Source organism: Mercenaria mercenaria, chromosome 1 (assembly GCF_021730395.1).
Source record: "Mercenaria mercenaria strain notata chromosome 1, MADL_Memer_1, whole genome shotgun sequence".
Lineage (NCBI taxonomy): Eukaryota > Metazoa > Mollusca > Bivalvia > Venerida > Veneridae > Mercenaria > Mercenaria mercenaria.
The window spans coordinates 73,663,873-73,689,907 of record NC_069361.1 but is presented as its reverse complement, the minus strand read 5'-3'; the positions used below and the strand labels follow the sequence as shown (position 1 = coordinate 73,689,907).

Sequence of the window (26,035 nt, the reverse complement as noted above, 5' to 3'; positions counted from 1 at the left end):
CCTTAATTCTGAAATAACCGGGGATAGATACATATTTCATTGTTTTGAAATTTTATATACGCATATTTGTTCTCAACTACGTACAAGTCTGAAACTTGAACAATTTGTATGTTAATCGTTTGCTCACATAAACAAACCAAAGTATGATACAATAAACAAAGACTAACATATTTTCAACTCGTATTCCTCGTATATTGTGCACGTGAAGCAGTCGCATTTGACCTTTATTAAAAACTGTCGATAGAGCCCGCTTGTCTCGGGTAGCACAATTATTTCGACAGCCGTCTAACAGTTTATTTATGACGAAACCCGTATGTAAATGAAAAACCCGTGCAGTTTGTGAAATTAATTTAAAACCCTGCTCCCGTCCTACATTTTAACCTTGAATCGTAACTGAAAAAGCAAGAAAATCCCGACTATGAACAGTGACACCTGTCAAAATAGAGTCTATTTTATATATAATTCTATATGAAATACCATTAGTTTTGCGTGCAACAGTGTGGTACGTGCCTATTATAATCATGGTTGCATACACACAACAGAATTAATTGAATAGCAGCGGGGTAGGATTTTAAGCCTGTAATGTAAGTTAAATTAGTCTTTCACAAAACAACATACATTATATGAAAATAATGTGATGGGTTGATATTGGTCATTGTTAAGGTAAATGGTAAGTGATTTTTTTTTTTTTTTTTTTTTGATTTTTTTTTTTTAATGATTCAATAGCTGTATTGTATGTAACCGAGGTATAAGTGCTACTTTTATTTAAGATTATAACAATGTTCGAACTCTATGGATCTACATCAGGAGCTGCTTATCTGAATCTGAATAACTCAAACCAAAAATGTCATACTGACGACCTGGTACATGTTCAGCGTATATAGGAAAGCAATAAAATCTGACAACTACATGATAGTTTGTACAAGATACTTATAACTGCCCTATTGAGGCAAAAGAGCTTTTAGATTTATTACTTATTATTCAGCAGTTGTTTAATAAGTCTGATCCCCAAACCACAACCGCCGCTAAGATTGGAAACAATTCCGTCAATGTTATGTTTGCTGTAAATCCAAGTCTGTATCATAAATCAAGTCATCAGTGACGGTGAAAATAAATACCAAAATCGGAATATTCACCCGGGTACTATCAAAAGACAAAATTATAAATCTTAGTTTGTAACAGAAAAAACTGAAATCCAACTGATTTATTTTTGTAAAAATCATAACATTGTTAAATATCCTAATTCTTGGTGATGATATAGTTTGTCAGACCAAAAACGGCGAGTAAAGATTGACCGGTAAAAATTGTCATCGTGACGAACCGGTACAATCTTAGAAATGTGACAATTTATTAGTTTCAACTTTGATTTATGCAGATTCTAAAATCTAGCAAAACTATTCAAATGTTATGTACCTGGTTAAGTTACAAATGAAAGCGACTTTAATTGATATGTCAACGTCCTCGTGTATCTACAAATAAGTTTTAATTTGTGTTCGCCTGTGAATTTAATGTTTTGACATACTTCTATGCTACATAACGTAAACTATTTATAAATGGTTAAATTGAACCTGCTGCGCATGAATGACGTAAACTGAGATCCGAAGTGACCTAATTATTGAACCCATTTATTTTAACCGTTAATAAGATCGTTCATTGTATGATAAATGGTGAGTTCCTCTTTATTCACCTGAAATATTTTTGTGAAATGAAACATTTTACTGAAATCTTGAAATTTAGCAGTGGGACCGGCTACTCGGTCAGTTTCAATATTATTTTAAATTTGCGTATTGATTATTCTGAATTCAGTGAAACGTATTTAATTATTACTCTTAAAGTGAACATAGCAGTTCAATGAAATTAGAAGACAGTTTGTGTAAGAGATAAGATGTTCCAACTGTTATGTTTCCTAAACTGACAGAATCTGAGAAGTGATCCTTTTATGAAAGGAAGCTCGAACAAAGAGACGAAAACTTTTGATTACTTAAAGACTTTATATGCACGTTGAAATTTGTACACTTTACATCGTAAGCAAATTTGCGAAATAAACACGTACGATTACAGAAATTACAGTCATAATACATATGCATAAAAACTGATGTTAACTGGTTTAACCAGCATGTAATGGCCCATAAATTATTGTTTGACTTAGACCATGGAGCTGAAGTGCTTTGACGTAAAAGAAATTGATCGTCATAACTCGTGAATGAATAAGTTCTTCTAACGCAGTGCGCGATCTCTGAAGTTATACATGTAATGCAATATCTCATCAATTTTGTAAGAATACCTGGTATACTGAAACGTAAGTGATGAATTCATTAGTAGATTTCTCAAAAAACTTAATATTTTTCTGTACATTTAATGCGCTAGTAACTATTCAGATTAACTACCAAACCCTTGCAAAATACGGACTTTTGACTGTGCATTTCGGTTGCAATACCTAATTTATCTACTCGCCTTAACATTTAATTAAAGCTGATACTGAATCGCTACGTAAACATCTGTCGAGCGTAAGTTGTAAAGAAATGTCAAATACAGTTCAATTACTAGGTCATTCGTACCACAAGTTTTTCAAAACAAATATTTCTCTACATGCAAAATAACCTAATTTTTGTTTATATTTGTTTTAGCTTGAACTCATGTTTTTCTTATAAATATCAAAATATGAAAATCGTAGCTAGGATACAAAAACTAAATCTAATTTTTACAAACATGATGTTTACAAAAACGAACTGTTGTTAGACACCTGCTCCAGTTCTACCTTATAACCTTAAATTGACACTGAAAAAGCATGGAAATCATGACTATGAACAGAGACGCCTGTCAAAATAGCGACTATTAAATCAAATTATACATTTGTGTATACAAAACACCTTTGATTTTGCAAGCTAAGTGTAGTAAATGTTGCCTTATGTCATCAAAAGTTATATACACAGTAAAATTTGAATAACCGTGGAACCGAGTTTACTGATATTGTATGCCAAAATAGAGTCAAAAGGATAGCCTGTAGCCGCGTGCGTAGATATATATTTGCGTCGCCACACCCTATTCGTGAATATTATGAAAAAACGTAAGGATCTATGTTTGAACAACAAACAATCTACTAAATCTGTGATATTATTTTTCGACATACCGGCAGAAGATTAGTAACACCGTCAACAACATTCTCTTCTAAGGCATCTGCACCTAGCATCCCTCTTGCCATTGTCCTGAGGAGCATACTGCAGAATATTTCTGTTGTAAGGATTCCTCCGAAATATCAGTTCCCGCCTTTTACCACGAGGCATTGCGATGATAAATCGAAACATGTAAATAGTTTTGACGTTACCGACGGTGTAGCTAGCAAAATGTGAGAGAACTGCACGAGATTATTGGTATTTATATTATATCGACTGGGTACCAGTGTCAATAGGAACCAGTTCAGATCAGCCAATTGTAACAATATCGATGACACGTTTATCTACGAAAACAGACGACAATTTAATAAACTAGCAGACGGTAATTAACGAGCAACAATTTGAGAAAAAATAAATTAAATAATTTTAATTCTAAAATAATTTCCATTAAACAATTGATACCTTAATTGGGACTTTAAAGAAAAGTATCAACGGAATACAGCTCGCAACTGGGATATGCTCTAATTTAGATATAATGCTATTAATAAATTCAGTTATTTCAAAATCTGTTTGAAAGTCAGTAAGGCATAACAAACTAAGAAAAAGACACTTCTAGCTACTATTATAAGTTTTACCACGAAGTGTCATTCGACATTTTTGAGTTTTGTTTTGGCACTTGCATCGTATACACCACAAAAACAGATTATGAATATGAATAAATCTAAATGAACCTTAATAACGTATAGTTGACGCGTTTACATGGTCCGCTGACATAACTGGTAGGTGACTCAAAGTAAAATGCAAAAAAAACCAACATTTTTATAACAGAAAATAATAAGATAAAACAATAAAATTAACAACTGACTGAAACACTACAGTACAGGCAATCTCCTATGAACGGGTATGAGTAAGAAGAATCATATCAAATGCTACACAACCTGAACAACGTATTTTGGACTAAAATTCATGATAGACAGTCTACTTATAGTCCGATCTGGAGAAAGGGGTAGCAGACTAAAAGTGAAACATTAAAAGCAAACAAAAAAATATTTAAACGAAAGCAAGTTGTAAAAGCTATAACAGATGAGGATCATTCATTACTTACAAATCATCGCAAAAGGTAACATAGAGCATATGTAATGTTACACAAAAAGTTCACTGAAAGTCATGAAATAATTCCTGTTTTTTGTTGAATTTGTACTGTAGTCCGTTTAAACTGGTAAGAAGTAAACAATTTTGTCAACAACTTACAACAATAACCGTTAATCTATATATACATGTATTTTTAAATAGCCGTCTCTAAATGCAAGGGGGGTGGGGGGGGGGGAGGGTAATTAGCATTGTTAATGACGCATAGAAGATAAAATGTCCGAAATTCACTGTGATAAACATGTCATCGGTTAAAAACTGTTTATAAGTTAGTTATGTGTCTATATTTGATATGCCCGGTTGTATGATTATTATTCTATTACCATATTACAATGTATCAAAATTCACAAGAAGCCAAACTTTATGAAACATGTTTTAAACTTTAACTTAAACACCTTTTCCCTTGAGACAGTCTATTAGAAAAGTATATTGCATGTGAAAATTAATTATCAAAAGATGAATCGATCAAACTTTCTCATTCGTACTAAAAACATAACGTACATATACACATGACACATAGTAAAAATGTGTACACCATGTAATGTTGTCACTAATCTTAGACACTATCTGTTTCTTTCTCCAGTTTGTGCTTAGTGTCTGCTAGTCAGACAGTCATTTCTTCTTCGCCGATTTCCAAGATAATTTTGTTGGCATTTTACGGGGTGTTTCTATTTTAATATGTACCTTCCTGGGTGATTTTTTGCAACCGTTATGTAGCTAAATTGAAGAAAGGGATTTCTTATTAAAAAAATGTAGTAATAATGAACAATAATAAAACGTATCAAATTATAACATTTAGTGATTTGCAATGGTTATATATACTAAAATATATTTTCTGGAGTTTCCAGTTTTGCTCTTCTTGCCATAAGTTTTACGGACGTTTTCGGATTGGAGGTCTGTATGGGCTTGTTCTTTAGTTAGCATGATACGAAAGAAAGCATTCCCTGAAAGTATTATTTAAAAGATCACGGGGATTAACCCTGAAAATAGATGACAAATATTTTTATGCAAGCAAGACATTTTGATTTTCAACTACAATTATTGCACAGTTTCTCTGGAACTGGCTTTTGTACTTAAAGGCTAGATTTCTCGAAACATTTTATCCTGTACTAAGAAGATTAACCTGTTAAGAGCAGTCGAATATATAATGCAATTACAGACTTTTCTCTTCTGACATGCTTAAATATTTCGAGAAATTTGACCCAGAGCGATAATTGGCGTACATTTTTGGATTGAGCGAATTGTTGACTCAGACCCAAATATACATGGAGTAAAAAAAAAGTACGTTCACGTAACATAGCATGACTCAATAATACCATGAAATCTTTAAAACTACTCATTAGATCAATATAACTTTTTAATAAGAAGAGTATTGTTATACCTGTGTAAATTGGCTTTACACTGCTTAGAACCAAATAATGACGTTGGTGTTCGGAGACCACCGGCGGTCTTTAGTTTGTTTGCTCTGACATTGAGATAATTTCATGTGAGTCTGCAAACTCTCGGTCAATGGTATTAACTACCTGCGTTTGTTTGGGTTTCCTAATTCCTGAATGGTAACCTTCCATCTCTAGCTACCATGTTTTCATCTTTGATTTGACATGTCATATGCTGTCCTTTGTTCATTGTACTAACCGAAACCAGGAATTATAATGTATTACATGTATTACATTATTCCTGCCGAAACATCCTTCCATCGGACTTATTTCTGTGGTTTCAAATCATATGGCAAGAATTTTCGCCCGTATTAAAAGAACGACAAAGATGGGTAGAGCTGGCATGGAATGCCTGTGCCAAAGGGATGTGTCTAGAAGCACTATACGGTTCAAACAGATGTTCAACAACCTTCCTCGTTAGTTCTACTTCTTTTTTTCCCTCTAATATAAACTTTAAACTTCCAAAGATATGCAGAAACTGCATCTGCTAAAACGAATATTTTAAATCCTCTCTTTAATACATACTATAAACTAAACGTTTATCTATTTATCTTTTTATACTGCATCACTCCTCTTTACGAGTATTACGTGCAGTTGCGCGCCTGTACAAGAATTTTAAAAGTAGAATGGACAGGAGAATAAAAGTAATACACGATGTGTATTGCAAGCATGAATACAGTTGATAGTGTTAAAAACAAAAAGGACTTACAGATAAAAGCAGTTTAAAGAAACAGGTCTATCATGTTAAGCATTGTGTGCAGTTTGGTTACACCTGCCTAAACTGGTTCAGGGTTGGGGCTTGCACAAGTTGTACTGGAAGGGAATTCCAAAGCACTATGGTGACTGGATAAAAGAGTACTTATAGTAATTACAGGGAGGTGAGGATCTAGGTATAGGTGTGGGGATGCATATGTCTTGTTAGACGGGATTGGGGAGGGGGAGGGGCTGACATAGGGAGAAGTGGTACAGCAACCAAACCACTCTGCAAATAATTACCACAGTAGACGTTTGCAGGAAGAACGAATTTCAATGTAGTACCGCAGTGTAGTTTTACTAGTCCTGTTACTAAGAACTTAGTATGACTTTTGTGAGAAACTTGAATTTTAAGGCAGTGCTATAGTGTAGTTATACATATTAAATGAAATTAAGTGCACTTCCACAGTGCTGAGAAAGTTACCCTGCGAAAGGATTATACTAGTAATCAAAACTTATCCAGAAGGCATTATTTATTCCCCTGATTACCACAGTAGTTTAATGCAGGGCATGCGAAACCAAAGAGAGTGCCGCAGCGTATTAATACATATTCACACAAAATAGCATGTACTGCCGCAGTGATGCAGTGGCCTTTTAAATATGTGATTTTTAATAAAAAAATTAACTGTTGTTTTTTTGCAAAAAAAATCCCATAGTAGATATTGAGGAAACAAGAAACTATAAGTGTGCCACGTGTAGTTTCCCAAAAACCCACGTGGCATAATCCCATGTGTAGAAAAGTTTTAAAAAAAAATTACCGCAGCAAAAAAAGTAGTTTATTTTTTTAAATTCCCTTCTTTTTCAATTGCGAAAATATAAATTTTTCCCAAATTTTACTATTATCGCTTGGAAATGAGCCCCCCCATTTTTGGTGTTTAGTGTTCGGTCCCCCGTCTGCAAAACGTAGGGGAAAATGGAAACCCCCAAAAAATATAGTTTTTTGGGCGTCTCAGGTGTGCGTCGGGTACGATGCGGTGTCGAAGGATATAGTCCCTTTTTTTAAATTTGGTCACTAAGAAATAAAAACCTGTTGTTTACCTACCGAGATGACAGGCTGGAAAAAAAAATTATGTTAAATGAAAATCCAATGCCTAATTTTCACAATGCCCCTGAATGTTCTGTGGGACACAGGGTGTGCCCCCCATGGTAAATTGGTACGAAAGGGGAATAATTAAAATGTTTGCAGTTTTAAAAGGGTTTAGCTATACAAATTTTTGAAAAGGATTCATTATTCTGGCCCCTATATTTTTGAGTATGAGCATCCCAAAAAAAAAACCACTATTTCGGCTATTTCAAGGGGGATAACTTGTAATAAGCGCTAAATTCTCAAGAAGAATGTCAAATGTGAAGGACTCTGATAAGATCAAGCAGGGTTTTATGAATTTCATCAAAACTTTTTGAGTAGGTACATAATTGGTGAAAAGTGCATTTTTTTACTTTTCAGGGGCCTAACTTTAAAAAAAAAGGTGGTGGAGGGCAGCCAAAAAAAAAGAGGTGGAAAATTTAATCATGATAAAAACTTAGCAAGTTTTTCAACCTTTTATATATCTATTTTTTTAGTAGGGGCGTCAAAAAGGGGAAAATGTGTTTTTTTATATTTCAGGTGCCATAACTCTGAAAATAGGGGGCGGACCAAATGAAAAATAGGAGGTGTGCAAGTTCTATCAAGAAAAAACCATGCAAGGTTTCAGAATTATATCAAATACTTTTTGAGTAGGCGTTTTTCACAAGGTGAAAAAAGTGCATTTTTGGGCTATTTCGGGGCCATAACTCTGAAAATTGGGGGCAGGGTCAGACGAAAAAAAGGAGGTGTTCAAGTTCATATCAAGATAAAGACTAATGCAAGGTTTAATCAATTTATATGAAAAACTTTTTGAGCTAGGCGCGTCAAAAGGTGAAAATGTGCATTTTTGACTATTTCATGGGCCATAACTCTGAAAATAGGGGGCAGACCCAAATGAAAAATAGGAGGTGCGCAAGTTCATATCATGATTAAGACTCATGCAAGGTTTCATGAATCTATATCAAATACTTTTTGAGCTAGGAGTGTCACAAGTTGAAAATATGCATTTTTGACTATTTCAGGGGCCATAACTCTGAAAATAGGGGGCGGACCAAAATGAACAAGAGGGCCATGAAGGCCCTGTATCGCTCACCTGACCTATTAACCTAAAGATCATCAAGATCAACATTCTGACCAAGTTTCATTAAGATATGGTCATAAATGTAGCCTCTAAAGTGTTAACTAGCTTTTCCTTTGATTTGACCAGGTGACCTAGTTTTTGCCCCACATGACCAGATTTAAACTTGACTAAAGATCACCAAGATTAACATTCTGATTAAGTTTCAAGAAGATACGTCATAGATGTGGCCTTCTAGAGTGTTAACAAGCTTTTCCTTTGATTTGACTAGTGACCTAGTTTTTTAACACACCTGACCCAGTTTAAACTTGACCTATAGATCATCAGATTAACATTCTGACCAAGTTTCATTTAAGATATGGTCATAAATGTGGCCTCTAAAGTGTTAACAAGCTATTCCTTTTATTTGACCCCGTGACCTAGTTTTTGACCGACATGACCCAGATTCGAACTTGACCTAAAGACCATCAAGTTTAACATTCTGACTAAGTTTCATGAAGATACAGTCAAAAACTGTGGCCTCTAGAGTGTTAACAAGCTTTTCCTTTGATATGACCTAGTGACCTAGTTTTTGACTCATCTGACCCAGATTTAAACTTGACCTAAAGATCATCAAGATTAACATTCTGACCAAGTTTCATTAAGATTGGTCATAAATGTGGCCTCTACAGTGTTAATTAGCTTTTCCTTTGATTTGACCTGGTGACCTAGTTTTGACCCGACATGACGCAGATTCAAATTTGTCCTAAAGTATCAAGTTTAACATTCTGACTAGTTTCATGAAGATATAGTCATAAATGTGGCCTCTAGAGTGTTAACAAGCTTTTCCTTTGATATGACCTAGTGACCTAGTTTTGACCCCACCTAACCCAGATTTGAAATTGAGCTATAGATCATTCACGATTAACATTTTGACCAAGTTTCATTAAGATATGGTCATAAATGTGGCCTCTACGTGTAAACTAGCTTTTCATTTGATTTGGCTTGGTGACCTAGTTTTTTATCCTACATGACCCAGATTCAAACTGGACTTTAAGATCATCAATATTAACAATCTGACCAAGTTTCATGAAGATACAGTCATAAATGCGGCTTCTACAGTGTTAACAGCTTTTCCTTTGATTTGACCTGGTGACCTAGTTTATGAACCCAGATAACCAATATCGACTCGTCAAGATTTTATTAAGGGTAACATTCTGACAATGTTTCTTAAGACTGGGCCAAAATGTGACCTCTAGAGTGTTAACAAGCTTTTCCTTTGATTGACCTGGTGACCTAGTTTTTGACCCCAGATGACCCAATATCCAACTCGTCCAAAATTTTATTGAGGGTAACATCCTGACAAGTTTCATTAGATTGGGCAAAATTGTGACCTCTAGGTGTTAACAAGCTTTTCCGTTGATTTGACCTTATGACCTAGTTTTTGACCCCAGATGACCCAATATCGAACTCGTCCAAGATTTTATTGAGGGTAACTTTTGACCAAGGTTTCTTAGTTTGGGCAAAAATGGACCTCTAGGTTTTAAACAAGTTTTCCCTTTGTTTTCTGTTATGCCCTGTTTTTGACCCGATGACCCAATATCGAATGTCCAAAGATTTTTTTGAGGGTAAATTTGCCCAGTTTCTTGATTGGGGCAAAAAATGTGACCTCTAGAGTGTTAAAAATTTTTCCCTTTTGTTTTCCCCTGTGCCCCTCGTTTTTGACCCCAGATGACCCAAATAAAATGTCCAAGATTTTATTGGGGTAACTTTTGACCAATTTCATTAGATTGGGTAAAAAATGGCCCTTAGAGTGTTAACAGTCAAATTTTTGAGACGGACGGGAGGCGGAGGACGCGGACGACGACGGACGCCGGAAACGGGTACACCTTAAAGCTCACCTTTGAGTTTTGTGCTCAGTGAGTAAAAATAGGAGGTGGAAATTTTCAATCTGATTATACTATGCAAGGTTTATAGCACAAAACCCCAAAAACCCGTGCACCCAGTGGTGTTGTTCCCTGTCTAAAAAAAAACCAAATTAAAAAAAGTGGCTTTAGAAAATGAAAAAAAAAAGTGTAAAAAGATTAAGAATGGTTCTTTGAGTTCTAAAATTGTAATCTAAAAACCCCTTTTTCTTTTGAAAGTTGGTGGATTAATAAATTAATTGTAAAGTGTTTCAGTTTTCAACATTAAATGAATACATTTGTTATACCACAATAAAAATACCCCAATATAATTGGGGTAAACAGAAAACTTTAATTCCCCCGTACAAAAACCTTTTGTTCGTCCCCGTGAATTTCCAATGGGATTTTGGACTAGGCTATCGCTTTTTTTTTGGATTTTAGTGAAATTGATAAAAACTTCAGATGATTTTTTCTTTTTAAAGGTGGAGGAAAGCCCCAGCTGTTTGGGAATCATTTTTGCATGGAAATGCTTTTTTCCCCCTGGTGGAATTACTCACATCCCAGGTGGGGTTTGGGCAAAGTAAAACAAATAAGGAAGTAAGTACAGTCAAAACCCCAAATAGGAAAAAGGAAAAAGTCAACCTCATCCCTTGAAAATGCCAAGTGGCCAAATTTAATATTGTTCCAGGGGTTTTGAAAAAATATTGTTGAAAACAGTTTCAAAAAATTTAAAAAATTGCAATAAAAAATTAGATTATTTTGTGTCTTTTTCCCCAGGGTTTGTCCTTGAAATCAATGTTTTGGTTCTTTGGGTGTCAGATTTTGGTTTTTTTGCATGGGGCTAATTAGACCCAAAATAAAAATTTTTTTTTTTTAAACTTTTCAAAAATTAAATGAAAATGTGCAGCTAAAACCCAGCAAATGCAAAAACAAAAAAAAATTTTTTGTTTTTTAAACAAGTTTTCCCTTGTCTTTTAAATGGTTAGTTTTTGTTTCCTTGTGGTTTAAAAAGCTTTTTAAAGACATATTTCAGTTAAAAAATCTACTGTGCAGTTTTTTTACTAGTAATTACATAACCCCCAAAGGGAAATGAGATGGAGGAGAAGATTTTGTGTGTGCAAATAAAAGGGTCATGAGGGGCCTGGATCGTCACCCGGTATTGAGTAATGTTTCAAAGTAAACTGTGTTTTTTGAATTTTTTTTTTGGAAAATTTCGTGTACAATCAAGTAAAACCCCGGGGAGGGCCAATTTTTTCCCCCGGGGGTCATGTTTGAAAAAGTTTTTAAGAAATTTATGGGAATGTTCCCTCCCAAAATTAAGATCTAAGCTCTAGGCCCTTTTGTTTATTTTTAGAAAAATTTTTTAAGATTTTTATGTAAAATAAAGTGATTGGCCGGATCATTTTTGACCCCGGGGTCATTATTGAAAAAAATTTTGTAGAGGTATAGGAATGTAATGTCAAATACTAAGTTGGCCCTTTGGTTTTTTTTTTAGAAAATTTGAAAAATTTTTCTTGTACAATCAAATAACCCCAAAAGGGGCGGGGTCAGTTTGACCCGGGGGTCATGATTTTAACAAAGTTTGTAGAAGTTATAGGCAATGTACTGTTAAAATATCTAGTCTAGGCCTTCTGGTTTTTTTTAGAAAAAATTTTTTAGATTTTCTATGGGAAAAACAAAAGTGACCCGGGGGGGGTCAAATTTTGACCCGAGGGTCAAAATTTGAAAAATTTTGTAAGGGGTCCATAGGCAATGCACATGTCAAATATTTTTTGTTTGGCCTTTGGTTTATTTTTAGAAAATTTTTTAAGATTTTTTTCCTATTTTTAAAATAAAGAGCCCCTTCGGGGGTTTAATTTTTTACCCGGGGGGTCATGATTTGAAAAAATTTTTTTTAGAGGTCACTAGGCAAAGTAATGTAATATCTAGCCCAGGGCCCTTTTGGTTTTTTTTAAAAAAATTTTTTTAAAATTTTTATGAAAATCAAATGACCTAGAGGGCCCCTACCCAAAGTACTGTAAAAAACTAAAATTGGCCCCTTTGGTTTTTTAGAAGATTTTTTTAAGATTTTCCTATGTAAAATCAAGTGACCCTGGGGGGGGCAATTTTGACCCCCTGGTCATGATTGAACAAAAATTTTTAGAGGCCCTAGGCAATGCTTTTTTTATACCCCATATTAAAATTCGGGGCTTTGGTTTTTGAGAAAAAAGATTTTTAAAATTTTTTCCTTTGGTTCCCTGGAACCAAAGTTTGAGGAATTCAATTCTTTGAACAATTTTTAAAGGGGGACCCCGGATCATTCTGTGAAGTTTGGGTAATTTGCCCCGTGGTTTCAAGAAAAGATTTTTTTAGAAAATGTTGACTGACACACGACGCACGATGGACATTGAGCGGTCACAATAGCTCACCATGAACCTTTGGCTCAGGTGAGCTAATAAAAACAACACTGACCGCAGGCTCACTGCTGAATCTACCCCTAACATATGAATTTGACTTTGGAAGCTCTCACAAATTAACAAGACAGACCTATGCTCACATTTCCAATGCACATTCTATTTACAAGTAAAATATGTATGCACTGTTTACTATATACCTTACACAATCCTCTGCAGAGCTGTTTTCTGGCTATAGCATGATTAGCTGCTTGCTGGTAGTAGAAACCTGGGTGCTGTGTTTGTATAGCTGTCAGTCCCAACTTGATAGCCTCATCAAATAAATCACCAAATACCTGGAATCTATAAATAGCACATACAGTAAGTAAGGCTGGCTGCTTGCTGGTAATAGAAGCCTGGGTGCTGTGTCTTTATAGCTGTCAGACCTAACCTGATAGCCTCGTCAAATAAATCACTAAATACCTGGAATCTATAAATCGCATATGAAATAAATACTTATCTTAACCATACCCTTGCTCTGGCTACAATAAAAGCAATAAGTAGAAAATATATATATGTATATTTGTACATTTATCATTCTGATTCTTCCATCTCTAATGTACTTCTGTACCAATGGAAATACCAGTATTGTCATGTTACTGTTTGACATATAGATACTTTCAAAATATAATTTAATGGTATGTGTCTTTATTATATACCCTTCTATAAATAGCAACAAAATAGCATAGGACAGAATCTTGTAACCCAGGCCAAATAACTGGAAACATGCAAAATAACACAACAACCAGTTATCAGACCAGCATGAATTTGTGCTTCGAACCTGTATATTTCTACTGAAGGCTTTTTAATCTTGTCTTCTTTAGTCCTAAAACAAGTTTGCATGCATGAGTTACATGTTTATGTAATAACTTCAGCAGCAAACAATGGAAATTCAATTGAATATTTCTTACTGTTTTGACATCCAAGCACTGTGTTCAAATGCCAGGTCAGCTATTCCTATCTTACTCTTGAAGAAATCTATATGCTTTCTGAACTGGGCTATACCATCTAGTGGTGCATTGTGTTGGAATGACAATCTACAAATCTGAAATATCAAATAATTATATCATGTCACTTTTTTTATTGGAAGAGGGAACTTTTTTATTGCTGCCTATTTGCAAAGATAACATCTTTTTTATAAATAGAAGAATAAATGTATAAAACTACCTCTTTTTTTCCTGCAAAAAAGGTCAACAACATTAAATGTAAACATTGTAACAGATGTCCCAAAGATGGCCTATCTGTACTGGTCAATACCGAAGACTTTCTTTCCAACTAGTAAAGCCAAGTTTTATATCAATAAAGATGTCATTAACAAAATTCATTGGCTGATACAATATGACAGTATAAAAGTTGAAATGTATCAAAGTATCCACATAAAATACCTTGTAATTTATAAATCCTGCTATAGATTTAATCTCCAACATGTTTGTGTCATGCATTCTCAACTCCAGTATATGACCATAGGCTTGCTTATAATGTCTGAAAACATATAAACAATACACATCTCATGTTATCATAGAAGAATACAGACATTTATGTGCACAAATTTTAAACGTTATTTTACAGTTAAAAGCTTAACTTTTTTTTCATACAGTAAAAAGTATACATTTAATACTGGTACCAGTATATGAACTTCAATGTAACATGTCATTCAGCGTGACTCTATATATCACATTACAGAAAATGCAAAGACAAATTAAATTTTCAAATGGCTGTATAGTGAGGCTGAAATAACTTTAACTAATTTTCAAGTAAAAATGGCAATAATTCCCAACACGAGACACCAAGAGTTATCTAACTTTATAATGTATGTAGGTTTGATAAAAGCAAGCCTTGTGAAAAGTTTTCAACCCAAATCCCTTGCAAAAGGGTTCCCAAAAGAAGGTAAAAAGTTATTTCCCTGCAAACTTTACAAAGGGTTGACCCCGGGTTTGCCCGAAACGTAGCTGACCCCCGGGATTTAAAATTGTTATTATTTTTTAATCATCAAGCTAATACATAGACAAAATTCCCATCAAAAAATTTCACACAACAAAAAGGGAAACCCAGAACAGGCCCCCAAGCCCGGGTATTTTAAAAGAAAAACTTTACTTTTTTGCTGTGGGGTATCCTTGTTTCATCTAAATTGAAAAAAGGGCAAATTTGAACTGGTGTTTACAAACAGAAGCTAAAACAAAAATACTCCAAGGAAAAATTTAATTAAAAATTAAAAAAAATTTTTTACAAAATTTTTTTAAAAAGCTCTTTAAATACCTAATTTATTTTAATAACTTTTCTGAATCAAAAAATTTTAAACGGGGGAAAAATTGTTGACTTGTTTAAATTTTGGGTTTAAAATGCCTTTTTTAAACCAAATACCGGGTTTTTTCAAATAAAATGTTCTAAAATTTGTTATTTTCCCCAAGTTCGGGGCAACTTTTTTCTCCCAGGAGTTAGAGATAAAGGGGAAATGACCAAAAAACCACACAAGCAGGTCACAAAAGTCATCTTTGCGCCTCAAATTTTGGGGCTTTGTGGACTTCTTTCTATTTGTTTTTAAATTGACCATTGAGTTGTATAACAAAATTGTCCTTAACATTTTTTTCTTCTATCAATTTGTGACAACAGTTCAAAATAAAAACGGGGTTTTTTCAACATAGGTTTTATAAAAAAAAAAAAAAATCATATGAGAAGAATATCTTTTTTTAAAAATGTAAGTATTGCGAAATCATGAAAATTTTGTAGTAAAAATTTTTTCCGGTTTTTGGGCTAAAAGGGAACTATTTTCTTGTGTTATGAATATTTTGGTTTTTTGCCCTTTTGAAAAATAAAATGAGTTGGAATTTTAATTGGGTTTTTATTTTCAGGGGACTAAACCCAAAAACCCGAAGTGCCCCAAAATCGTCCCCCAAATCTAAATTTTAAAAATAAATTTTTACAGTTTTTGAAATTTATCCCTATGAGTGGTTTTTTTGGGGAAATCTTTTGTGGTTTTTCCCCTTCCCTTGCCTCACCATGATAATATCCCTGGGACAACTCATAGAAGGCATTCTCTAACCTGCAATAAAAAAAATTCTTTATTTGTAAAAAACTATTTTTCCTGAAATTTATTCAAATTGTAAAAAACCCAGTATCTGTTGTTAAAATTTTCCCTTTAAAGCGGGGAAACAAAAACCAGTAAACTTGTTTAATCTGAAACCTAAAATTAAGAAGACAAAAAAAAAATTTAAAAAATATTTTAACAAAATGTCAAGAAACCAATTTTAAATTTTTTTCAACTTTTAAAGGGGCCACTTTCATTTTAAAAAATTTAGACAATAAAGGGGAGGAAATTAAAATTTTTCCCTTTCAGAGCCAAAAAATTGGCAGTTTTGGTTACCTCCCTTTACTACTACTTGAGTTGAAGCTGTGAGAATTTACTCAGGATCTCTGATAAACTTACAAATGATAGATATTACCTTATAGTATATCCAATCAGATGGTCTGTCTGTGGTAGGACATACAGGTTTTTGGCCGACAGATCACAAGCACTGCACAGTGAGGCCGCCCTCTTCTCCCGCTACGACATCCTCCCCAGGGGGAGTGGTGTTTTCTTCGGGTATCAGCACGACGATCCCTTTGTCCCTTTCCCCTTAAAAAAAACTTTTCCCTAATGTTATAAAATATGTCAAACCAAAAAGTTTTAACAGTTACACATAAAACCCCGCTACTGTTTAAATGTATATATTACAAATTCAACTAAAAATTTGGTATCTTATTTCATGAAAGGGGAATTTACAACAAATTTTTTTGGAAAAAAAATAAAATTCAAAACCCAAAAAAATTTTTCACTTTTAAAAAACAAAGTATTCAAAAAAAATACATAGCATTAAAGAAAAAAAAACGCCAAAAATGAAATTCAACACCATGCATGAAAAATTTCGGTCCAACAAATTACTATTTAAAAAATTTTTATATGGGAAAGATATACAGTAGCAACTAATTTATTAAGGAAGGTTTAAATATAGTCTTTTCAATAACATAAATTAACAACAGATCACCCTTTTAAAAGCACTTTTTAAAAAGGGCTGCCTAAAAAAAGTTACTTTAACAAAATATTCCATTTTTTGCCCCACAGACACAGAATACTTTTTCTTTTTTTAAAAACGATTTTCCCTTAAATGGGAAGGGAAAATTTTTTAATTTTTCGGTATATAATTTAAAATTTTTACAATGTAAACCCGACAATTTCCCAATCTAGTAAAAAACACCCAACTGGGTTTTTCCCTTTTCCCCATATGTTCATTCCCAGTCCAGGTCATAGAAAAAAAAACAACAACAGCTGGTACCTTGGGGGAAAGGGGTTTTTCTTCATCCACAAAGTCTTTTAATATACCCTTAGGTTTGTACCACTCCCTAAGACTGTCTCTGCAGTGGGTTTTGGTATAACATCAAAATATAATAAATAATATAAAATATTTGACTTAACTTGCTACTGTTATTTTTTTTTTTTTTTTTTTTTGGTCCTTTCTGATCTTAAAGTTTTGGGTTGTTTTACTTTATTAAACCCAAATCCACTTTCGCCAGTGTAAGGGGGGGATGGGTGTTGCACATTTTATTATGCCTAAAAAAAATTTTTCTGTTTCCCGGGAACAAAGCTAAAAAAAAATTTTTGGGAGGCGGAAAGGAAAAAAATTTTTTTTTTGATTTTTTTTTTTTTAAGGGAAAAAATTTTTTTTGTGTCAAAAAAAGGGGAAAACAAACAAGGGGGGGGTTTATGGGTTTAGAGCATCAGTAAGTTAAATTTTTAAAAATTTAAAAAGTTGGGAAAAAAAAATTTTTTCCAAGGGGCCCTGAAAAAATTTAGGGTCAGGCCACAAATTTAGGGTATGTTCAGATACCAGAAATGAACAATTTTTTTACGCCTTACCGTAAACTAGAAATCTTTATGAGGATTTTATTTTTGCTTAAATTCCCCTGCAAGCCTATAAAAAATTAGCCCAAAAAAAATGGAAATACTGACCCCAGCATCAGGAAAACCCTTGATGGGAAAATTTAAAAAAGAATTTTTCAGTATAAACGGGAACTAAAAAAACACTTTACCTTTGTTTTTGTTTTATGGGGCCCCCCCCTTTTTTTTTAACAATATTTTATATTTAAATTTGGATAAAATCACCCATTTTTGATACATCTGCGTATAAAAAAAGGCCCCACCCAGTTAGTTCAGTAGATAGAGCACAAGAGTACCAGAAAGTCACTACCTTCCATGTGTGCTGCAAGGTCTCCATTATGATCAGACATGACAATAAGACTGTTAACAACAGTTAAACATCTCTTGTTCATGTGGAGAAGCTGTCACTTACTGGCAGAGAACAAGTTGATACTGAAACACTGGTTACTGGTTATATACAGACCCATTTACATAACATATACAGGGTTAAAACTTCATACAAAAATTTGACAAAAATTTAGAAGGTTTCATATTAAACTTATTGATACAAATAAAACTTATTGATACCATCTCATTATACATACAAATTATAAGTAAGCTTTACAGCAGTATCAGCTATGTACCACTCTTCAAAAACCAACTTACTAAATAAAAGATAACTTCCTTTATGATTTAAACCTGGAGTATCTACACACTGTTTGTATAATGAAAACATTCAACTACCAGTAGATCAGAGATCAAACTCACAACCTGTCAATTGAAGTCTTGTACATTACCAAGTAACCAACTGAGCTAACTAGGGACCCCTCCATTTAATCTAATCAGAAGAAATGTTTGAATTAATCTAACTCTGGTAGGCGCAATTTTATGAAGTTAAGATAGTTGGAGGGGGAAACAAAGAAAGTATTATTCTTACCTTATTAGTTCTACATTTTGGATACTCGTGATCTCCAGGGACAACCTGGAACTGCAATGGTACACGATCTGGACGTCGGTTATTGCAGAATGAGTCCCATATTGACTTATGTACAGCATTGTATGTAACATCAAGTCCAGTTAATATAACAAGACCTGTTGGCCGACACAGCAACTCCTCTGGAAGATTATTTGCCCAGGACATCTTTAAACAGTACAGATCTAAAAGGAAACAATTTATCATTATTTTAGGTTAAAGCAATTTGTACTGTTTCTAACTTTAAACTTTAAAGTAGTTTACTGACAAAAGTTGTGACATTTTCTTCCCTAAAAGTATAATTTACACTTCATCCTCAGTGCAATGTTACAGATAAGCCAGGCCTTTCTTTACAATCAGTCATCTTTATGTTGTTCTGCACCTTTTAATAATGTCATTTAACTAGCTAATACTGAATAAAGCCTGGACTCAGTATATGGAAATGAAAGTCATTTAATGAATAAATGGCAACCCATGATAAAATGTATTAAAATGGCAAGGTTACCTTCTTCCTAAAGGTGAAATATTATATTATTATAAAGCATTTGACATATTAAATAATTCCAAATTTTATAACATCTTAAAATCAGTTGTAATGTGCGGATCTCTTTAACCATTGGCATATATTTTAAAAACAAGCAAAGTCACCATATCATAGACCATGATGTTTATTTATGACTGAGAAGTTTCATTACAATCTACATTGTAGAAAAAGTTTTATTCATGAAAATGTTATCAAAATTGTGATTTTCATATAGACAACCATTATGGAAACTTGTGCGAGGTCAAAAATTTTCAAATTATTCTAGTAAAAAATCAAGTATTTTTAATATGTCAAAATTTCTCAAATTCTGAAAAATAAGAGTTTAAACAAAATTAATTCATGTAGAAAAATGTTTGATCCAAATGTGCAGAACTACCTCAAAGGCAGTAAAAAAATTACATTTAAGAACCATATGAAATTTTTCATATATTCGGTTAAGAGATTTATTTTAGCAGGGCCTCCCCTGGGTCTTATAAAGTTGTAGCCATTTTTTTAGAGAAAGTGCCAAATTGAATCTGAATTGCTGAAATTTGGCCACATTTTAATAATATTTGTGTAGCCACTTTCAAAACTCTGTAGCTAGTTCTTTGAATCTGTAGCATTTGGCTACATTGGCGAATGGCAGATGAGGCCCTGTTTTAGGAACAAGAAGACCCATTACACAGAGCTGAATCGTTATTAGAAATGCATCTTTTATGGGATTTTTTTTAATGAAATTTTGTAATTAACCTCCTTTAACCTTTAGCCTGCTGGTGGTATGTGATTCAGCCTTTGTGGCATCAAAAATTCCCTTATAATATTGTTTAAAATAGCTATGGCACCTTTGCCCCATATTCCTGGTCAACTTGTAACTAATTCTTCTTTTAAGCGGTTTTAAACCAAAGTTGGTAGGATTAGCATGTTTCTCATAGATTTTATGTTGTGAATTATCATTTGCAGCCTTTTTACTTTTGTTAACCTACACTTGTTATATAGTCGGTTAAAAAAGCTCATCAGAGCTTATGTTACTTGTAATTGTCTTGCCATCTCAAAATAAATCTTATCCTATCTTATCTTATAACGGTTTTATTGCGACCATAACTATCTCACACCTACAAGGAACCTGAATTACTTGATTCCACAATCTCATATGCAATACTATTCCAACAACCTTTTCCCAAAAACAATTCTTCCTTGTATTCAATGTATTGTCTCCCCTTATGCATACAGTCCAGCCCTAGTTTGATTCTACTCACTGAAAGGCTGGTACCTGTGACCATCTAATCTATTTCTATTTTTTAATCTTAATAATTGTAGTTCTTTTTAACTTTGCATCTAATGAGCTTGCTCATCTTTTAACAGTCTGTCCCTGACAAATGTCAACCAGTTATAATCAGAATAGATTATTAGGACATACACCAGAGATGTAGATGTATTTAGTTATAGTTATTAATATCATACCTTAATCTTGGCTTAATGTTGTGTTTCTTACTTTCCATTATGTCTTTTACGGATAACATGGTGTAATAGCCATATTTCATATCTTGTAACTGGATAGTAATATTTAAATGAAATTTGGTCACTTTAAAGACATTCAAAATTAAAAACTTCGCCCCCCCACCCCCAACGAGAGATTTTCAAAATTTTATTATTTTTTGAGGGAGATAATCGGTATTGAAGTTAACATTGATGCCTATGGGAAATATATAATTTCTTTGATTATGAGAATCTGAACTTCAGTTTTGAGAACATTTTGCAGTAGAAAGCTGCATTACATGATTCTGATACAGATATCAAAAAGAAATCTAAAATTCCCTGTAGGGTAAAGGAGAAAATCATTTTTTTCTAGTTTTCAGAGGAGATAACTCATGAAAAACCAAAATTATCAGGGGAGGTAATCTAAAGGAAATTTTTGAGAACTTCTGTCACTGTTACTTGTTAATATGCACCTTATTTCTATCGTCTGACATTTTTAAAGCTTAAATTATCAAATTGTATGTACGCTTTTGGTGAAATTGAGGCCTATTACACCATGTCATCCTTAATTCAACAAATTGTGCCTAAGCTATTCAGCATAATAATTATAGGCATCACAAATTTGCAAAATGTGCATGCTGAAATTGTCAAATTATCAGTACTATGGAGCTCTGATGAGCAAGCAAAAATTCAGAAAAATCTTGACTTTATTTTTTACACATGTATACAGAATAACATAAATAATCTATACGACTTTCATGGCATGATTGACATTGTGAATAATGAAAAATAACAGCTACAAATGTTATGCTAATAATGAAAATTAAAGGCACAACCATCAAGCCGATTATAAATAGCCTCTGCCTATATTTTCAGAGGATTAGACCCTATGAGAGGATGGCAGGATAACATCTGTGAACGGACTGGTCTGTCACTCAGTAGATGTCTAAGAGCATGTGAGAACCGGGAAGAATAGAGAAGAATGGTTAGGCAATCTTCTATGATGCCCCAACTGTCTTGAAAACCTCTAGACAGACTACGGGATAGGCACAGGTGAAAAGATCTTTATGTTTCTGTAACGCTATGGAGGTTTACTAGGACACGCTGTGGAACAACCCAAATGTCCAGTTCAGTAACAATGCAGGCTACCATGCAGTCTACTTTTATGCTCTTACTGCCAAAGGCTTTCGCATCGCAGGCAAGTGACGACATCACAATAGTTAAAAGCTTCTATGTACAAGTTAAATACAGATAAAAACCCTTGTAGTGTCTATGCGGTATATTTCTGCAGGCAGTGACTGAAGTCGTCTGCAGATGTGGCCTGCACAAGGTCTGGTAGAAGGGCGTTCCACTCAGAAAGCTGTTCTTGTGCTGCTCATAGTTTGCACGGAGTTCAATGTAGGCTTGGCTGTGTTTTCTAGTAACATGGCGGACAGGACGTTGGAAGTACTCCGGGATGGTAAAAGGAGACTTGTTATTATATGCCTTGTAGAAAGTAGTCAGTCGTTTTTGCTGCCTACGTTATTTGAGGGGAGGCCAATTGAGGTCGTTCAGCATAGATGTAATGCTATCACTGTAAGAACAGTTTTCAATAACAAAATGGGCGTCCCTGCGTTGCACTTTTTCCAATGTCAGAATGTCTTGTTTGTAATAGGGGTCCCATACTGAGGAAGAGTACTCGAGATGTCATTTACACATCAGGCATTTAGAAAATAGTAAACAATGTTATTCTGCCTAGTTTGCTGCCTTAAATAACTTACATTTAAACTCAAAGACGCCAAGTCAGCATAGGTTTTCTACTTTCGTTTTGCAACAAAATGGCTAATCGTCACTGAAAAGTTTTACATGTGTTTAGACAAGTTGGTGTGTTTGAACTTAAACGTAAGTTATTTTAAAAGGCTGTTGGCTAGGCAGAATAACCTTGTTTACTATTATCTAAATGCCTGATGTGTAAATGGCAGCAAGGCCATACCAAACTGATTAATAGTTCTTCGGAAAATTTTCAAAAACAATAGGAGCGAGCGAGCAAAATTTTATTTATTTTTTTTTTTCTCAATTTTGATTTTTTCAGAGGTGGGTAGATTCTACATGGAGCGAGCGGGTTTTTAAAAAACAAATTCCTCAGCCTGGACCCTTGAGGAGGCGGTTATGATTATACATGAAGTTGACATTTCTTTAAGAATAACACAGAAATCAAACATTTACAGTGTGACTAACACAGTATATAGCTTTTCTATATGTTTTAAAGACTACATGAATGATTTTGCAAATAAATTCTTGTCAAAACTCACTGAATCACTTTGTTTTTATTTTGTATTTATAATTACTAAGGGACAAGTGTCTTATTTTCAATTTTGATTTTTCTACATTAATCTGAAGGCATGCCCATTTAACGGCAGAGGATGAGAAATATCTAAGACAAAACGGGCACCTGAGTGGAATAACATATCTTCTGAAACCCAGTTAGATGGATTCGACAAATGGACAACTTTGTGCCTCTAGTAAAACTCCAACCCACAGAGGTGAGGGGAAAGTAATAAACCACTTTGCCAATGAGACCAAAGGGAATTGAGCATACAAATGTTTCAACATTGCTCAAATTATCCCATTGGAATAATTTCTTAACAGATCAGGCTAGCTTAAGTTTTTGTGGTAGAGGTTCATTTCAGTCAAAAATGTTAACAGACGGACAAAGAATGATCACAATATGGCCACCCATAAAAGTGTTATTTGTTGTGCTTTGACTGACCTAAAAGAGTTGGGGAGGTCTATTTTTGTTCAGTTTCTGGGAAAATTGGGGTTACAATAGGACAGATTTTGTTGGAAATTATTTTTATATCTACACTACTTATTTGAAAAGCTGAACAATTTTTAAATTGACTAAATACGTTTTGATAGAATATCTGACTGCTGTAATAAAGAAGTTACATTCGATAAGATTTGGGCCGAGACAATGTGATGGATCGGTCAGGATCTGTGAACAACCTTTTTTTTTAAGATAGCACTCGGCTTTGGCTCTAGATCTAACATACTGAACTAAACAACTGATAACAAATGGTTTAAAAACTTTTTATTTGAACAATATTTCTATGTTTAATCCATTCTTTTTTAATTGCATCCTGTGCACATCTTACAAGTCGGACTTCGTTCAATTACTGTACTGAACAAGTGTAGAACGTGCCTACTTCATCACCTACCAGCACATCGAAGGCCGTATATGGCACTAGCACAGACACTCCAGATTTAAAACAAATGATGAACAACACCATAATTCCTGACTTTTTGAGTTTGGGTCCCAGTTACATGTATTATGGACGCATAAATTCCGATCAATATAACTTTGACGCATTAAAACAACAATAAAACCTGTTTTGTGTTATCATTCCAGACAGCGTAATCAGAAAAAAAATTTTTTTGGAGATTTTTATATACTTGAGGGCGGGTGAATATTATTTTTTTCTCGGGAATGAAATTATTGATGCGGTAGTTCCGACGAACGACATCAATTTGGTATGGCCAAAGGTAGCCTGTACTGTTACTGAATTGGACATTTTGGTTGTTCCACAGCGTCTCCACATGTCCTAGTAAACCTCAATAGCATTATGGCCACATAAGGACTTTTTCAATGTATCAGTACTGTATATAGTAAAAATAATTGTTAAAATTTTGTTTTCATATTAGGATTAAAAAAATTACTTTTTAACTTTCTTATGGGGGATCCGTATATGGACATTAAGACTGGACGAGCACCTGTTGGGATCGGTTCTGGTACAGACCCTATCCACCCACTTTGGAACTACCTTGATACTTGTATCGATGTTACGCGCATATAGACAATCTGCGCATTTGGTAAATCGCGCAGCGCAAATAACCAATTTGTTATCTGCGCAACGATTTGTAAATCGGGCAACCTTATATATTTCTTATATGCGCAGGGCAACTGTCTTGCGCGTTTGGTAAATGAGTCTGCGCTTTTAACATATGGATGATATCTCCCGATAAAATTGAATATCATTAGAGTGTTAGACTTATAGGCCTACATAAAATTGTAAAACTGACGGTGATCAGGCACGCGTAAAGGTGTGAATTTGTAAAGAAAAAGAAAAACATTTTTTAAAGTAAATGAGCGTATTTATGCGGTAATTTCTCACGTCCCTGGTAGTTTATGGCCTATAAATTTCTGTTGACGACGGTATTAAGAGTCATTTGTCATAGGTGTTAAAAACGTTAAAATGATACAAAATATCCCAAGTATATTTAATAACACAAGTATTTTTGTTATTTATTTTTATACTTTTTTTAACTTTTAAACGCCGTAGCCTGTGCGGGATGTCGATCCTGCGCTAATAGAAAATCTGGAAATTACTCTGATAATATGCATATCTGCCATAAACCATGCTAACTTTTACATTGTTTAACAATTACAGACTGATATTGCAAATCTTGGTTTTAAAAATATGTCATAAATTTATTTCAACATCATTAAATTCATGGGAGTCGGTCACCTGGTTTCAATACCTGCAATATGATACAATATGCAATAAAACTCAAACATGCGTGAAGGTGTGATTTCCTTCGGATAGCCACATCGTCCTCTCTATTCTTTTTATAACTAAAGTATTTTACTTCATTCGATCACACGCAGTCATTTTATACCGAATATAGAACATAAAGGAGACTTACATAACAGACTGAACTGCCACACACTTACCACATTTCACCATATCGCTTTTCTTTTCATCATATTGAAAAAGCGCAATTCTTTTTACCGACGTGAGCATATCTCTTGACATGACCAAGATTAAAAAAAACAAAAATAAGCAGAATTAAAAGACGAACTTACAGATCTTTTATACTTATATAATTGTTAAATGTTTTATAGTGAGATAAATATAATAAAATAACTAATAAAATTCCTCAAAATGTGAACGAAATTTTACATTTTGTAGGTGTGCAAGATGTGTGTCCTGCGCTAATAGAAGTCTGAAAATACTCCAATAACTTGAATATCTTTTATAAACCATTTTAACTTTTACTTCGTTTTTCGATTACAATCTAAAAATGTAGCTTTTGAAAATCTGACTATAATGTTTTATCCGTAGCCAGCGCGGGATGTTGTTCCTGTGCTAATAGCAATTTCTGAACTGACGTTGATACTTGCAACATATTTCAATTCTAAAAGATACTATTTATGTAACTTCATAAAAATGTTTTCGGGGTAGAAAAAAAATAGAAAGAAGTGTGATTTCCGTCAAAACGAGAACG

General features: G+C 33.8%; 1 protein-coding gene across 1 annotated transcript in view; it reads right to left on the bottom strand.

The window, feature by feature from the left end:
- The window catches only part of LOC123534077 (trafficking protein particle complex subunit 11-like), a 107,101-nt gene that overhangs the window by 78,610 nt on the left and 2,456 nt on the right, over positions 1-26,035 (bottom strand). Inside the window, 11 exon segments of the mRNA XM_053518312.1 lie at positions 13,069-13,210; positions 13,819-13,952; positions 14,293-14,389; positions 15,002-15,091; positions 15,829-15,890; positions 15,893-15,947; positions 16,348-16,439; positions 16,441-16,520; positions 16,860-16,867; positions 17,292-17,296; positions 18,736-18,956. Coding sequence (XP_053374287.1) covers positions 13,069-13,210; positions 13,819-13,952; positions 14,293-14,389; positions 15,002-15,091; positions 15,829-15,890; positions 15,893-15,947; positions 16,348-16,439; positions 16,441-16,520; positions 16,860-16,867; positions 17,292-17,296; positions 18,736-18,939 — 969 coding nt within the window. The 5' untranslated portion in view covers positions 18,940-18,956.